This window comes from Vulpes vulpes, chromosome 3, assembly GCF_048418805.1.
Source record: "Vulpes vulpes isolate BD-2025 chromosome 3, VulVul3, whole genome shotgun sequence".
Taxonomy (NCBI): domain Eukaryota; kingdom Metazoa; phylum Chordata; class Mammalia; order Carnivora; family Canidae; genus Vulpes; species Vulpes vulpes.
In genome coordinates, this window is record NC_132782.1 from 116,481,211 (window position 1) to 116,497,926 (window position 16,716).

The 16,716-nt window shown below is 56.3% G+C and overlaps 1 protein-coding gene across 1 annotated transcript; it reads right to left on the reverse strand.

The window, feature by feature from the left end:
* Positions 1-2,380: 2,380 nt before the first annotated feature.
* Positions 2,381-13,693, reverse strand: LOC112918404 (chymosin-like). Its single transcript, XM_025996474.2, has 9 exons — positions 13,626-13,693; positions 11,104-11,254; positions 10,148-10,265; positions 8,704-8,822; positions 6,519-6,718; positions 5,217-5,330; positions 3,983-4,127; positions 3,381-3,479; positions 2,381-2,643 (listed from the first exon to the last, which is right to left on the reverse strand). Exons 1-9 carry the CDS (start codon positions 13,685-13,687, stop codon positions 2,506-2,508), a joined length of 1,146 nt encoding a protein of 381 aa, XP_025852259.1. The 5' UTR covers positions 13,688-13,693; the 3' UTR covers positions 2,381-2,505.
* Positions 13,694-16,716: the final 3,023 nt, after the last annotated feature.

A 16,716-nucleotide genomic window follows, 5' to 3' on the forward strand; every position in this document is an offset into this window, starting at 1 on the left:
TGAGACCAGTAAGAGTCACTGAGATTTGCACGCAGCTGAGGTTTGAAGGACAAGTAAAAACTGGACAAAGGGGTTGGGGTGTGGAGAGCTCTGCGGGCAGGCGGCCTCTGCAGCCACGAGAAATTCCGGGAGGGGCTGCCTCACCTTGCCGCCTCCACGCTCTCGGGGCTCTCGGGTCCGGGAGTTCCACTGGTCAAGTGGGCCAGGGGGCTGTTGGGGGGGGCGCCCCTCGGTCCAAGTTTCCTATTTATCAAAGTCATCAAGTATAGACTTTCCGGAAATTTGGATGTTTAAAATGCAATTTGCTAAGTGTAAACCACAGAAATATGACACAATTTTTGTGAGCTTGTTTGGCACTTTTTTTAATCTACAAGAAGCCTAAAAATAATGAAAGTGGCCCAGTTCTGTCTCCTTCTTGGCAAACAGGCAGTATTGGTCTTGGATAAGAAAAGTGAGGCTTAGAGCAGTCACCCAAAGCCAGAACTTGTCCCCTGGCACCATGCTGTCCTCCTTGACCCTGTAAGACCCAAGCACCAAGGCCCTCACTCTGAACCCCCTCCTGGAGCCGCTGCCCAGCTCACCCCAGGCTCCTCAGCTCACCTGAACCTGCAGCCTGAGTTCTTCCTCCTGCAGGCACTCCCACCCCCCCCACCCCACCCCACCCCCACAGCTTAGCCCGGCTCCTTGCCTACCCGAGGCCACTGGGGGCTCAGCCACAGACCCAGGAAGGCCCTGGGGACAGCACCTCCACTGCCCTGCGCCCCTCACCTTGTTTATCTTTGCATACAGCCTAGAAGGACCCCAAGAGGAGCCCCCGGGCAGGGTTCCCCAGGACCCCCTCAGCAGCTTCTGCTGGAAGCTCCTCCCCCTCTTCTCTTCCTAAAGGACAATCTCCTTGGTCAAATGTCATGGCCAGATCTGTAGCTTCAAGCTCCTTCTCTGGAACTGCTGCTTACATGACTCACCTGCGCCCCAGCTGTTTGCAGGGCAAACGTGGTCAGGAAGGGGGGGTGGGGGCTAGGTATGAACCTGGTCCCAGCCACCTTTCCAAGCCTTCTGAGAGTTCAGCCACTATAAAGGTGTGACTTGAAGCCCAATCACAAAATTAGGGGCCAGACTGGCTGTTGTTTAGAAAACAGAAGCCTGATCAATTATGCTGGGAGACTGCCAAGGGCCGGGGCACAAAGGAAAAGGAAGGAGTGTCAAGGAAGCAAATGTGTGCAGCTCAGCTGAGCACTGTCCAGGGAGCCCGCCAAGGGGGTTCCAAGCACTGAAATCCCCACCCCCAAGAAGCTTGTTTGCTTGACCCCCATGGGGCCTCAAGGTAGCATACCTGGGACAACCTCTGAAATCCACCTGGCCCCCTCTGTTCTAACTCTCTGGTCTGCATTCCCCATGTGGCCTCTCCCCTTCGGAAAGAACTGCAGGGACCTGGGGGCAGGAGTGGTCTGTCCACTGACAGCGGTGGACTTAGGAGTCCTCCCTGAGCCCTAGAAGTCCCCTTGAGCGCTAGGGGTCCCCCTGAGCCCTAGGGGTCTCTACTGAGGACTAGGGGTCCCCCTGAGCACTAGGGGTCTTCACTGAGAGCTATAGGGTCCACCCTGAGCACTAAGGTCCTCGCTGAGCCCTAGGGGTCTTCATTGAGCCCTAGGGGGTCCTTCCCTCATTGAGCACTAGAGAGTCGTGGCTGGGCAATAGAGGTCCTCAGTGAGAGCTAGGGGTCCCCCCTGAGCACTAGGGGTCCCTGTTGAGCTCTAAGGGGTCCCCCCCCACCCAGCCCAGCGCTAAGGATTCCCCCTGAGAGCTAGGAGTCCTCACTGAGCCCTGGTTGCTGCTCTGAGTCACAGCCTCTGAGAGCCCTTGAAGGCGGATCTACCCAGCGGTGGAGCCACTCTCCATGTGCCGGGAGTCAGGTTCGGGGCATCTAGGATTGAGGACGGAGCTCTCAGCTGTGGTTCTTCCACAAGGTTAATGGCAGCCTCAGGACCCTTAGGCCTTCCCAGATGCCTCCTGCCCATTCCACTGTGTTCCCAAAATGCCCCGAAGCTCTTTCCTTAATAGACCTAGAGCTTTCCTCTCCCTGGGCCACATTCTCTTCCCAGCCCCACACCCCAATGCCTTCCTCCCCAGGTACAAGCCTCAACCTGCCAAGGTCTCTCCTACTGCACCCTTTCCCCGAGAAAGATCTCGAGTGGGAGACCAGAAAGGCAAGTCTCGCTTTTACCTGACCTAAGCTTGAAGTGACCAATTCCCTTGCAAAAGTCTCCACCCACCAACGTTTCCCAGCCACGTTGCCCCGCTGCAGTCAGAGCCGCGGTACAGTCAGTCCCCACCCTCATAACGGCGCAGGGCTTTGGCCCCACAGAAGCCACACTTTGCAGAGATATGGTATTTATTGAACCGTGTGCCTGAAAACCTGATCTATAAGTGCACACGTGTGTGTGTTTGTGCACGCACACATGCGTGTTTGGGATATGCATGCGTGGTCCATGGTCAGCAGTGCCATCAGATGGCCTTGGCCAGCCCCAGGCGGTTGTTAACTCTGTCAAAGACGCTGTAATACTCCCGGATGAAGACATCCCCCAGGATCCACAGCTGGGAATCGCCTTCACCCTGGAAGCCACTGGAGCAGAAGCCCATATCCTGGGAAAGGCGAGGCAGAGATGCAGCTAAGCCCGAGGCAGGTCACTGTGTCTGACGGTGGGCCTCCCCCTACCACACCCCACAGTCCCTCTCTCAGCTCGTATTTTCTTTCATCCTTGAAATCACCTTCCGAGGGAAGCAGACAAGGATCAGATTCATCCCACTCAAAAGATGAAGAAATTGATACTCAGAAAATCAAGTGACTTCATGTAAGGTTACTCAGTGGGGTCCCCTCACCCCACTCCTCCTCACTTGTCCTCTCTAGCACCCCCCTTCCACTCAGCACCTACTGCCCTGATGACCAGCCAGACCAGGCCCAGGGGCCTGAGGCCTTGCCCCTTGTGTGTACTCAGGGCTGGGTCAAAGCTGAGGCCAGTGGGTGAGGAGGGCTAAGGGCCGGGTCCCGAAGCCCAGGCTACCTACAAAAATCCTAGACAATGCTGCATGCTGCAGGCCATTGGGCTTAGAAGCTGGAGCGGTGGATGCAGTTCCCACAGGGAGCGGGCTGTGGTCCTGCCAACCCAACCCTCCCTCAGGCTGCGGGGCTCTCTACTTTCATTCTGCCCCGCTTCTCCCAGGATGGAGCTGTATCGGCCGTGAGGGAGGCCCACTCAGAAGGGGATGAATGCACTTCCTCCATTTTCCCTTGGGGCCCCGCCACTTTACAACTGGCTGACGTGCCAGGAGAGTGGAGGGGTGCTAGGTGGACCCAGGCTTCTTCTCCTGAGAACTCCTACCTGGCTGGTGTAGGCAGACGGGGGCAGTGGGTACTTTCTGCCGTGGATCTCAAAGACCACCGAAGGCATGCTGCCCAGGTTCCCGCAGTTGATGTCAAACTAGACCAGAAGAAGGTCATCTTAGATGGACGGTGGATCTGATGGGGCTGGGTGAGGCCAGAGAAGGGCCAACCCAGGACCCCTTCCTCTGCACTGGAGCCAAGGGGTGGGAGGGCCTGCCCACTCAGAGGACTCTAGGGAGACCCCCAGGCCTCAGAAGAGTTACACTGAGAGGGACCTGCTGTCAGCCAGTGCAGGAACACACTCCAGCTTGAGATAAAGGAGGATGGGCCTCCGAGTTTTCTCCAGGCTCAGCCAGACCTCCCCAGGACCCTGGAGCACTTAGCTGTCAGGGAGGAGGCAAGGAGACCCGTGGGTAGAGGAGGAGTAAGGGGGTATAGCAGAGTCAGGGATGCACGATCCTCCTGGGGGACGGGAGGCCAGACCTCAGCCTCTGCATGAGACACGAGAGCTCTGACAGCAATGATGTGCCAAGCTAGAAGACCACTGTGAAGGCCTCCTGAGAAATCTCAGCCCCTCCAGGGAAATGGGCCAGGCCTCACCATCCCATATTGGTCCTGTGTGGCTCCAATGGCTGACTGGATGTTGAGGATGTCGCTGTTGGGCCCAACCAGCATGGAGGTGCCTGTGTCCAAGATGGCCTGACAGCCACCATCACAGGCCACCACCACGCCATTGACAGTAACACTGCAGAGTGGAAACAGGACAGCTTCACAGTGCGTCCAGCATGCAGCCTGCCCTCCCTGGCCCCCCCATCCTCCCTCGCCAGGATCCTCAGGCAGGGAGAAAAGGCTGGACCTTTCCCTTGGGCTCCTTCCTAGAGTCCCCAAAACTTGCTGAGCTCAGAGAAAAGACCTAAAACCATTTACTTACAAGTCAGTGGCTAAATCAAGGCTGTCCCACCTTCCATGGGACAGAAACTTCAATAGAACAACAAAGTCATGGGTACTTGGGTGGTGGCACAGGCCATTTAAACATCTGACTCTTGGTTTCAGCTCGGGTTGTGATCTTGGGATCGAGCCCTGAGTTGGGCTCCGTGCTGGGCAAGGAGTCTGTTTAAGAGACCCTGCCCCTCCCCCAGCTCACTCCTCAAATAAATAAATAAATCTTTTTTTAAAACCCAGCAAAGTTGTGTGCACTAAGGGGTGAAATGAGTACTTACAAACAATTTTTCAAATACAATTTTGGATACAGAGAAAACCAAGTACAGACCGAGATATGATAATGTAAACAAGAATCAGCAAAACCCACAGAAAATAGAAACAGAATTACATGGTCTCCAGATATTGGCACTGATTGGCCCTAGTTGCCTAAAGATCTGGCTTCAAGTCCTCTCCCTGCCGTTCACTTGCTGCAGGTCTTGGGCGAGTCACCAACCTGCCCGGACTCGGGCTTCTCAGACACAAGACAGGTATGCTAGCAACTCTTTCCTTGACTTCCTCGATGGTCACGAGGTTCAGACTTGATGTTAGTAAATTATAAAGTGAGGATACTAGTGTGGCACCCACCCCCTAGGGTTTCAGTGAGGAATGAACGAGAACAGCCCCGATATCAGTCACCACAATGCCTTCAGGCAGTAGGGCCTGGTCAGTACCGGGCTCCTATTAGCAGAGCAGCAGGAAACGTCCCAGTGTCAGCGTCCTCACTGACAAAGGTCACTGGCCTTGGAAGTGTCTAACTCTGAGTTGATGTGACAGGCTCATGAGCTCCCAGGGCTCACGGGCTGATCCCGGGCCCTCGCAGCCCCCCACCCGGAGGCGGCTGCAGCGCACTCACCTGTCCACGGTGAACTGCCAGTACTCCTCCACGGTCACGGGCACCCAGTGCAGGGCACCTGTGTAGTAGGTCGGGTCGATGGCTCCCAGCGTCAGCATGCTCCCCTGGCCATTCCTGAAACCAAGGAAAGGCGTGTTGCAGCATTCTGACCCCCCGGCTTGGCGAGGCTGCCCTGTCGCACCCGCGGGCCTAGCACACGCTGTCCTCCCTGCCTCACCTGGATCGCCACCCCGAGCCTCAGCGAAGCTTCCCCCGCCACCCAGCACGCCCACCCCCGTTAGACTGGGCTCCCCTGTCACCGCCAAGCCTTCCCTGAGCCCCGACCTGCCCTCAGCCCTAAGCATAATTGTGTAATTGCGTGTCGTCTGCCTCGCCTGCTAGACAGTGGACTCCCAGTCTGCCTTGTTTGCTGATGAAGCCCCGTCTCCTGGCGCAGCACCTGCACAGTCACACCCACCAACACTTTGGGAATGAACGCATGAGTGTACCAAGTGCCCCCTTGCCTGGTTTCCCCTGACCTCGGTTCCCCAGCACCCTCCTTCCCCTGAGGGCAGCACGCTTCTCTCTATCCTGCCACCTGCCCCTCTGTTCAGCTGAGCTGCACCATCACGGGGCAGGAGGAGAGGGGAGGGAAAAAAAAAGAGGAAAGGGAAGGGAGCTCTGGGCTCCAGGTGTGACTTAGGCACCAGTTCAGGGTGATGTCTCCCCCGGGCCTGTTTCCCGTGTGGTGAGTGGGGAGGTCCGACTCCTTCGGAGCCTAAGAGTCTGTGAATCTCAGTGATGTCCACAATGACTAAGGAGGCCCGGCCCCTTGGGAGAAAAGATGGTAAACGTGCCCACGCAGAGATGGGGTCAGGCTTCACGCTTCAAGTGCCAGAAGTCAAAGTCAGATGGGGGTCAGCTGGATTCTGGCTGCAGCAGGGGCTCCGCTGGGGGCTTTGGACAAGGCATTGGGTCTGGAACCCTGGGAGGCTCAGTCGGTTAAGCGTCCGCCTTCAGCTCAGGTCATGATCCCAGGGTGCTGGGATGGAGCCCCGTGTCAGGCTCTCTGCTCAGTGGGGAGGCTGCTTCTCCCTCTACCCTTCTCCTCTGTTTATGATCTCTCTCTTTTTCTCTCTCTCTCAAATAAATAAATAAAATCTTTAAAAAAAAAAAAAAAAAAAAGTTGGGTCTGCCTGGAAACAAGGAGAGGTTTGCTTGGGTTCTGGCCAGCAGGCTTGAGTTGCAATGTCCCAAAGGGGCTGATATCCCTCAGACCTTGCCAGGCCGTGGAAGTCTGCCCTGGCTGGGGATAGCTCCTACCTGGACAAATACACAGAGAACAGGTCTTGGGCCACCAGGTGATTCTGCATCATGTTGTCAAACACAGGCACTGAGTACGGGGAGGCGAGAGAGGGGTAGGCCAGCCCCAGGATGCCATCGAACTCAGAGTAGGTAAAGACGCTGCCAGGCTCCTGAGTGCTCAGGCCCACAGTCTGCTGGGGGTCCACGATGCTGGAGACCTGCAAGGGACGCAAGAGAAGCAGAGTGACCTCCTTGGGCCAGAGGCAGGAAGATCCCGGGGCAGGCCAGTATCCGGGTCAGCCCCTGGGGCCCAGCCCCTGGGGAGCTCAAGAGAGAAAACCCTTGTTTCCCAGCCCTGCTCTGTGGTTTTGAGTCCAGTTTTGAGAGGACCCAGGGAAGGGTGAAGACAGCAGTGCTCAAGGTACAGAAGTTGGTGGGTGAGCCCAAAGAACGGGGTGGGGTGAGAGATGCTCTGAGGCCCCCTGCCAGCCTGCGGCCCCCTCGGTAGTGGCACGGGGGCCCTTGGCCAGCAAAGAGCTGTGGGCAGCACCGCGGACAGAAAGAACATACACGCACTTTGCATCTAAGAGCCCTGGCTATGTGTCCTTGCTCTGTCCTGTGCTGCCTGTGTGACCCTGAACGAGCACCTCTCTGAGCCTCAATCTCCTCACCTGTTAAATGAAATAATAGCACCTGCATCTGACAGCAGTGTTGGTCTCTGTTTCACTAATGCGGAACCTGTATCGAGCACTTACTAAATGTTTGGCCGTTGGACGTTAATGGCATGATGCTAAGGAAGTGCTGCCTCCACATCTCCTGTTAATCTGCCCTCGGCCCGGGAAGGCCGATGTGCCCACCAGGCCATTCTGAGCCTGCTTCCACCTGGCCCCTTATAACCAAACCGTCCCCCACGCAGGCAGCCAAAGTGATCTTTGAAAATGGACGTCCAGTCACGTCACCCCTTGCTACCACCCTCCACAGCCTCCCACCCCACCCCCCACCAGTGTCCTAGAGCGCCCTCACCTTCTGATCCTGCTTCTCACCCCTCATCTCGGGCTTCTGACCCCTTGCTCACTCTCCCCCACCCCCGTCAACCTTTCCCTTCCTCCCATGCCCCGACTTGGCCTCATTGCCGTGTGGGCCCACTGAGGGGGGCCAGACCCCCATGGCTGTCTCCCCCATCCCTTGCCCAAGGTGGGCAAATGAGGGCCACCCAGTGCACCATGGCTCAGGCAGGGGATTCGCCTTCCCGGGCCCTATCTGCTGGGCCACCTCAGCCAGTGGTCTGGGACCTCCACGGTCTGGTGCTGACCCCTGGGGAGGCCTGAGATGGGTGGGCACCTGCTTTGCCAACGGAAGAGGCTGAGGAGAGGGCCGTCAGCCGAGAAGAGCTGTGTCCCTTTGGGCTCAAAGCAAAAGAGCCTTCAGCCAGACCCAGGAAGAACTCAAGGAAGATAGAGGTGATAAGCACCAGGGGATGCTGCTTGGCTCTTAAGATAATGGCTGAGGAAGGAAAGCAGAAAGCTCATGTGTACTGAGCACTGACTATGTGCCTGTCCCTGTGTTGACTACTTTAGAAGCCACAGAGCGGCAGAAGGGAGAGGAAGCCTTGCTCAGGGGCCACAGACGCTCCCTGACATGAAAGATGCCACTCGATGGCCCATCTGGGGCGAAGGAGTGAGGTCAAGCCAAGAGCATTGCTCAGAGAGTCGGAAGCATAGGTCTGTCACAGAGCGCCCAGCACCGCTGTGTAACTTGGGGACTTTGGGGAAGTTACCAACTCCTGGGATCTTCAATTTCCTCATCTGCACAATAGGGAAAACTACCTCCCTGAGAACTAATTTACAATGAGGTCACACATATGACACCAAAGCGTTCGGTGCTGGCGCGGGCTCGGGATTCTGAACGGACTGTGGCAAGGACAGATGACAAAGGATGGGGAAGATGGAAACTGGGCACGGAGAAGCCTCTCGGGGGGACTGTGATGGCTGGCATGGGAAGGAGAGGAGGGAGGAGAAGAGGGTGGATGAGATCCCTCCCAGCATCCCTACCCACCAGGCCCCCCAGTCAGGGAGGGACAGGACCCAAAGGGCTTCTCAGCCCCAGCTGGGGAGCAGCCGGCCAGAGCCTGCGTGTCTGGGTGGCCCAGAGCAGCTAGTGGGGAAGGAAGGGTGAGCGCCGGCTGGCCCAAAGCCCCACTCACAGTGACGGTATCAAGGCCCAGAAAGCCCTGCATGCTGCCCGTGCCGTACTGGATGGACAGGGGCTCGTTCAGGTTCTGGAAGGTGGAGGACTTGGCTGGGTCGAAGCGGTGATGGCTTTCTGAAACACAGACCCAGTGTTAGCGAGGCCCATAGTCTCCTTGCCCCTGACAGTGCCGGCCAGGGCTGAGACCTCACTAGGCCTTGTAAGAATATGGTCTAAATACCAACCCTTCCTGCTGTAAATAAGCAACACATTCTCTCTTGATCCCCCACGTTTAGTAAAGAAAATTATTCTTTGCTGCTCAGCCCACCTCTCTGAACCCAGTGCTACCTGTGTAGCTGCCAAACAAAACAAGAAAGAAAACAAGCTGTCCCTGTGGTTTCCATAGACATCTTACTCTTACCAGCTCTGTAACCTTAGGCAAGAGCCTTTTCTTCTCTCAACTCTGCTTCCTTCTCTGGTAAAGGGAGATAAAAAGAGCACCAATCTCCCAGGATTATTGAAGAAATCAATTATTCATAAGCATCAAATAAAATCATTTACATGTATTGAACATCGACTCATCATTAGTAACAGATCCTGGCCCTCTATTCCCCCAGCACCCGCTGGCATACCATACGTAGTCCCATTTTATAGGAAGGAAACCCAAAGACCCAGGAGGGTCAGCTGCTTGCCTGGGCTCCTCATAAAGACTCAATAAGTAAATACCAGGGCGCCTGGGTGGCTCAGTCGGTTGAGCATCTGCTTGGGTTCAGGCCATGACCTGGAGTCCCTGGGCTCCAGCCCCACGGCAGGCGGCTGGCTCTCTGCTCAGTGGGGAGTCTGCTTCTCCCTCTCCCTCTGTCCCCTCTCCCCTGCTCACTTGTGCTCTGTTCTTTCTCTTGTACTCTCTCTCTTTCTCAAATGAATAAAATAAATAAATAAATAAATAAATAGCCTAAGTGCTCCTAATTTCTAGCTGGTGCTTTATGCATTAAGCACCTGATTTGCACCCCTTCTCCATCTGTGGGCAGTTGGAAGGGGTGAGCGAGGAGATGGGACACAATCAGGAGGCTGGAAATGTCAAAGCAAGCTCTCCTGTACCCACGTTCTCCCCAGCACCCCACAACTCGAGTGGTGGCCAGAATGTAAGCAAAGCCTCTCCCTGTTTCCAGCAGACCCAACGCCTTGTCCAAAGCCCCCAGTGGAGCCCCTGCTGCAGCCAGAATCCAGCGACCCACATCTGACTTTGGCTTCTGGCACTTGAAGCGTGAAGCCTGACCCCATCTCTGCGTGGGACGTTTACCATCCTTTCTCCAAAGGTGCCGGGCCTCCTTAGTCATTGTGGACATCACTGAGATTCACGGACTCTTAGGCTCCTAGGGAGCTCGACCTCCCCCCTCACCACACGGGCTGCAGAGTCCCGGGCTCCGGGCCTGGGGGCTGCCAGGGAGCTCACTCACGGCAAGCAGTACTCTTGCAGTAGACAGAGGGCACCCAGAGGTCGGAGGAGCCAGTGTCAAACACCACGGTGAATTCCTGGGGTGGGGTCCCGATGGAGATCCTCCCGAAGTACTGACACTGGGGACAGATAGCAGTGGGGCGGGCGGGAAGGACAGCAAAGGGATAAGGATCAATGCTTGGCACGGAGCAAAGGAGAAGGGGGGGAATGAGGATCGCTGGGGAGGGTCCTCCCAACCCCCCCCCACCCCACCACCCGGGGCTTCCGACCCGCTGCGCTTATCCGCCTCTCCCACAAGCACTACAACCACGGCTGTCTCAGCCTCAGAGGCAGACATTAGATCAAAACATAAGCCCTTCCTGGTAGGAAGACTGGTACCCCCCCCCCAGCCCCTGGCAGGGACTCAGAGATGGGGCACCAGCGAGGTACAGACCCCAAGTCCTGACCCAAGCTGTCCCTACCATGCCTCCTTGCCCACCTCCCCATGTCAGAACTAGGGCTGGGGCAGGGGTGAGCATGACCTAGATGAAGGAAGGAGCACAGGAGAGACAAGGCTGCCTGTCTACTGCGAGAGTGACAGATGAGGGGGCGACAGGCTCCAGAGAGGAAGAGGCCACATCCCTGACGGGTCCTGGTGGCCGCAGATGGGCACTGGTACCCCATCCCTGCTGAGCCCAGACTAAGACATGGGTCCCCCGGGCTGGGAAAGCCAGGCATGTGGTGCACAGGGGAGCAGATTATGTGCCCCCAGGGACGTCGTCTGCAGGTCACCTGAGCTCAGACCCTGCTGGTGGTGACATTCAGAGCCTTGCCTTTGCTGGGTCTGCTGGCCCAGTGCAGAGCTGCCTGAGGGGCATGGGGGTGGCCTCCACAGCCCACGGGGCTCCATGAATCCTAGAAGAGGAAAGAGGCAGGGGCCGGGGGTCCCCCTCACACAGAGAGAGCAGAGCCACTTACGTCCAGGTAGTTGGCCAAGGGCTCGCTGGCCACCTTCTCTAAATTTGAGTACTTCCTGCTGATGGCATACGGGTGTTTCTTCAGGAAGTCCTCTAGGAGCCCATGCTCCTTCAGGGCCTTTCTCAGCGACTTGCCTTTGTGCAGAGGGACCCTGAGGAGACAGGGAAGAGTTCATGATGCTGGTGGGCTTCTCCTCAGGGCTGCCCGGCCTCCGAGAAGTGCCCAGAAGTGCCGCAGTTCCGGGCTCCCCCTTACTAACCACAATGCGCTCTGACAGTCCCTAGTCCTTTCTCTTTTCATTAAGTTGGTGGAGATTTAATTTAATTGATAGCCTACTAATGAGTTTTGCAACTCCGAGGTCTGAGAGATACAATAGCATTCCTTCAGGTCTCTGAATCCTTGCAGCCTGCCTCCTGCAGGCCGGACACCGGACACCGTGTGGGCACAGGGGTACGGTGTCTGCCGTCTGGGAGCACGTGGCCTGGAGAGGGGTGGCGTCCCCCCGATGCTGCTCCATGCTGTGGAAACGCTCCCTCCTTGTGGCCCCTGTGACCAGCTCTCTGGGTAGCGTGGAAATTCTTCAAAGGGTCTCAGGACAGAGTGTGGTCCTCGGGAGCTTCTAACAGAGTTTAGATGTTGGACGGTGGAAGCAAATCAAGGGAAGAGAATCGAGAGGGAAACCAGCGGAGGCTGTGGCATCCTGGGTAGCCCCCCAAAGCCCTCTGAGCTCCAGCTTCACCTCTGCAAAATGGGCAACCTCCTTCCTTTCCAGCCACTCTCCAGCCCTGCTTTTGACCAAGCTTGTAGCTTCACCTCTCTGGCGCCTAGCGCCCCCTTCTGTAGGTTGAAGGAATGTAGGCTGCCAATCCCGCACGACCCCCCAGTTCCAAGGGCCACGGGGTCCTCCTCCTCCGTGGGGCTGACTGAAGGACAAGTGGAGACCGCAGCTATGAACGTGCTTGGAGAGCGATCAAATGGCAGCAGCTGTAAGACCCTCAAAGAAAATGGGTGTTCTTGTGGGGTTCACACCCCAGACGGGTCCCCTATGGAGAAGCCCTGCGTGTGATTTATGGGCTCTCCTCTGGTGCCTTTCTTCCCCAGCCCTCAAGTGTGACTTCAGCCAGGACCCAACAGAAATAAAAGGTCCTTGAGACATTTCCCAGCCTTTGTCTCTGATATAAGAAGACACAAGCCAGAAAGGAAGGAGACTCCCAGAACCAATCCTACAGTCACCCTTTCCTGTGTCCCCGTGTCCAGGCCCCTCTGTGTTCTACTTGCTTGGCTCCTGCTCCTGCTCAGCTCAGGATCCACTCGTGGGATGCCTGGGACTCCCACAGAGGTAGCCGCCTCTCCGCCTCGCTGCTGTGTCCAGCACAGGGCCCCAGGGAGCCTCCCTCAGAGGGATGCTGGCCCACTTCCCAGCCAAGAGCCAGGAAGTCCCATCACCATGGAAACCATGCTCCTCTGGTGCTGCCCTCAGTCCCTGCACTGAGACTGGCACCCAATGCCTGGCACTCAACAGAACTTCACTTTCAAGACTGTAAGGAGCTCTGACTGGTCAAAGACACCCTGGTCCCTTTTGAGGGATCCAGCTTCCCAGGGATGGATTCAGGTCTCCCCAGGCTCAGGGCTTGAGGAGCCACTAGGGCTCGAGCCTGGGAACAGGAAATAGCATGATTTTGTGGCAAGAGCATAGGTCCCCTTGGGACCAAGACCTAACTCCTCCAGCATGAACCATGGGCCTTGGGCAGCTCAGGGACCCTCCCTAAACAACAGCTTCCTCATCTGGAAAATGCAAACAATAATGTCTACCTAATCCAGGAGGATTAGTGGCACCTAGTAGCAAGCAGCTCCAGAAATATCAGTTACGGGGTGCCTGGCTGAGTCAGTCGGCAGAGGATGTGACTCCTGATCTCTGGGTCGTGAGTTCGAGCCCCATGATGGGTATAGAGATTACTTTTTTAAAAAATCATTTAAAAAATTATCAAAAAAGGAAATATCAGTTATTAATATTGGAGTAGAAATTGGGAATCTCACCCAGAGAACTTTATTTTGGTTGAGAAACACAAACATAGCTCTTATCATGTGCTAAGCACTGTGCAAAGCATTTTACAAACACCCACTCGTGCACTCCTCAGGACTAGCCTGTAAGATGGATGCTTTCTGTTATCCTAATTTCACAGTGGAAGAGGAAACAGGGCACAGATAGTCAGGTTAGTGATGCAGCTGGGGATCAAACCACAGGCAGTTTGACTCTAGAAGCCATGCCCTTAATATCCCAGGCTGCCCATCTGACCCTGTGTTCTTGTTCACCGCCCCCGCCCCCCTGCAGTGGCAGGAGCACACTTAGAGGGAAAGGTCCCAAATGCAAAGGCAGGATTGACAGAGTGCGTTTCCTGGGGACCTGCAGCATGCATGGCCTCTGAAGATTCCGTGGGGGTGACTGTGGGAGGCCAGGAGAGAGACCCACCCAGAGCAGGTGCGAGTGATGCCCTTTCCCTCCCCTGGGGCCTGACACCCACCTGGTGACCCTACTGCCCTGGGAGAGGGCGAGGACTGCAAGTAGCACCACGAGACACCTCATCCTGGACACCGCGGGCTGGCCACTGCTGGAGCCAGTACTCATCCCCACAGCTTTTTATAGAGGGTACAGGGTTCTCTCTGGCTGGAAGCCCGGGCTACAGAGATGACCCCCTGACTTGGGGCTGCTCCGCAAACACATTAAGATAGCAGCCAGAGTACCCAATACCAGCTGTGATAAGGGCCACAAAGTCCACCACTGCAAGGACTTCAAAGCTGAAGGGTACACGTGCTTGATCTTTAGGCTGAGAAATGTCACATAGGCCTCCCTGACCTGATTTCCCCTCCAGACATGTCTACTTGAGCTAACACAGTGGGATCACCACCAGAAACCTGTCTCATGTTCCACCTTAGGGTCTGTAACGAGGTCTCTTCGCAGCAGACCCTCCTCCTACCTTAGCTGCCTCTCCTCCCTGGGCCTGAACTCCCAGGAAGCCAGCAGCCTGCCCTGTCCAGGGATCTCCAGCTCAGTCCGCCCAGCCCCACATGCCAGGGAGCAGTCAGTCTACTCCCAAGGCAGAGAGTGCTCCTTCAATCTGTCACCCCAGGCTAAGAGACCTTAGCAAGCCCAAGACCGCTGCACTGTGCAGGCTGTGTCCCCTGGTTCCATGTGAGAAGGGTGTTGGGAAGGTGAGGGGTAGATGCTGGATCCCAGGAGCTGCTGCATGGGGGTGCTGGCAAGGGTGAAGAGGGAAGGCAGACGTGTGCCACACACACGGAGGGAGGAAGAGATACTGTGGTGATCAGATTTAGGCAGCAGATGAGGCCAAGAGCGGGCACCCTAGTCCCACACAGATGTCTAAGATGAGCTTCTCAGAGCGCACATGCAGGGCTTTGTGGTGAGCATAGCACCCCGCCCCCACCCCAGAGAGAATTAGGGCAAAAAGGGACACAAAGACTCAGCCACAGAAGGGGTGGAGAGGGAAGGCTGTGAACTGGAAAGTCAGGATCAAAGCAGGAACATGTAGGGGTTCTGGGGCCACAGGTGTGCAGGAGCCTGTGGTGCCGACACCCTGCAGGACAGTCGTCCGGGCGGCAAGGGAGTGGCCCAGAGAGGGCAGGCTTGGTAGCCAACGAGGCAGGCATGCAGTGGGCCCGGGACACAGGGCACGCTGAGAGGGACAGCCCCAGAATGTCCCGTGTTTGACTAGAGGGCTTCGGGAGGCCCAGCAGCAGGGGAACTGAGAGCTTGATGGCGGGAGTAAGGAAGACAGCCAGCTGTGAGCCTTCCCTTGGCAAGGCCCTGCCCAGCCACCCACATCCCTCCTCAAAGGCTTGTGTGTCCTGCCCAGCGGCCCTGCATCTGCGTGGTCTTCCCTCCCCCACACCAGCACGGAGCAGGAGAGCAGGACGCCTAGGAGATGATCACTAAATGCTTGGTTAAGCAAACGAGCTCGTGAACGTGAACGGTCTTCCCACCCCTCTTCCCACCCCTTCCCATGGCCCTCCCACAGCAGGGCCATGCCTTTCTTACGAGCTGCAGATGACGAGATGGAGACTCGGAGAGGTGGATGGACTTGCCCCTGAAGAAGTTTAAATGGCCACAAGACCCCTGGTCTGTCACACTCCACACGGCCCCACAGGGCCCGGCATACTATGGGAATTTCACGAGTTTGCAATAGCAAGTCTGGAGCAGGTCTGCTTCTAGCTCACTCCTGCTGACCCCTGCAGACCCCTGGGGACAGCCGTGCCTGTGCACGATATCTGGGGCGGGACCCTCTGGGGTCAACAACACCAGCATTGTGGTGCCCTGCTCCATACCACCCGGGGCCCAGCCCCACCCAGCAGCTCAGGGCCCGGGGAATCAGGCTCAGCCATCCGTCTCACTGGAAGGTGACCCTCAAAGCCAAAAACTAAAGATCCCTTAGCCCTGGTTGCTCTGTGTTTACTCACGAGATTGACATCATTCTAACAGCATTCACGTGCATGCTATCGGGAGCGCTGCCCCAGATTGCACAGAGCATTGGAACTGCTTATCCACGGGTGCAGGCCAAGAATCACAAAAAGCTTTTAGAAAAAACTATGATAAGATTTCATCACTGGCTACCCAGTACCAGGCGAGGACAACTTCCCTTGGTCTAGATTCTTTGTGCCTGGGGACGGACTCACAAAAACGGCAAAACAAAATCAGGGCCTGGGGACAAGCTATCCTGGGTAACCTCCTGTGATCTCCACTCAGACATAAGCAGCAACAAAGTCGGTTCAACTCAGTATCTTGAGCATCTTCTACGTGCTCACAATGGCCACAGAGGTATGGAGCTGGTGTCATCTCCACCAAAGGGACATACATCTCCCCCTGCAAGCAGCCAGTTGACAGGGGAGCATGGTTTCTGGAAAGTACAGATGTGACAATCCTGGGCTTCAATCCTGGGCCTGCCATGTGGTGGTGTGGCCTTGAGCAAGTCCCTTTATTTCTTGGCGCCTCAGTTTCCTTTTCTGATACTGAGATGTTCATGTTAGGATCAAAGACAGACAGTCCATGTGTTGGGACTTCTGTGAGTCATAAATGACTGCTGTTACGTGACCTTGGCCAAGTCACTCCCAGCCTCGAATGTGCAGGTCACAAGCTCATGGAGCAGGTCTGAATCTCAGGTATGTACAAAGCATCAGTTCTTTTCCTGTTAGAGAAATCAACTGAATTTCTGCGTTGTCCCTCCAGGCGGAGGGGGCAAATTAATCAGTCATTTTTGCATAGTCCTGCAGAGGTGCCTCGGCACACATGACTCCCCAGCATGCCAAGTTTCCAGGACGTGCCCGGTGGTCTTTCCTCACCCCTGCCTGGGCCCCTGCTGCCTCCATGCCCCGCCTGGGCCAGTCTAGCCTTCTGGAGGCGGACTCATACTCCCTGAGACAGGCCACACAGTCACTCCTCTCTGGTCTTGCCACCCCTCTGGGCCACCACCCGGAGCAGGTCCCAGGTCCTCGCCACTCAGGACCCGCCTGTCTCCCCGACCTCTTCCTTCTACACCCTCTGAGGAGCCCTGAGTTCCCCCCTTCACAGAGGCAAAAAAAAAAAAAGAAAAAAGAAAAAAG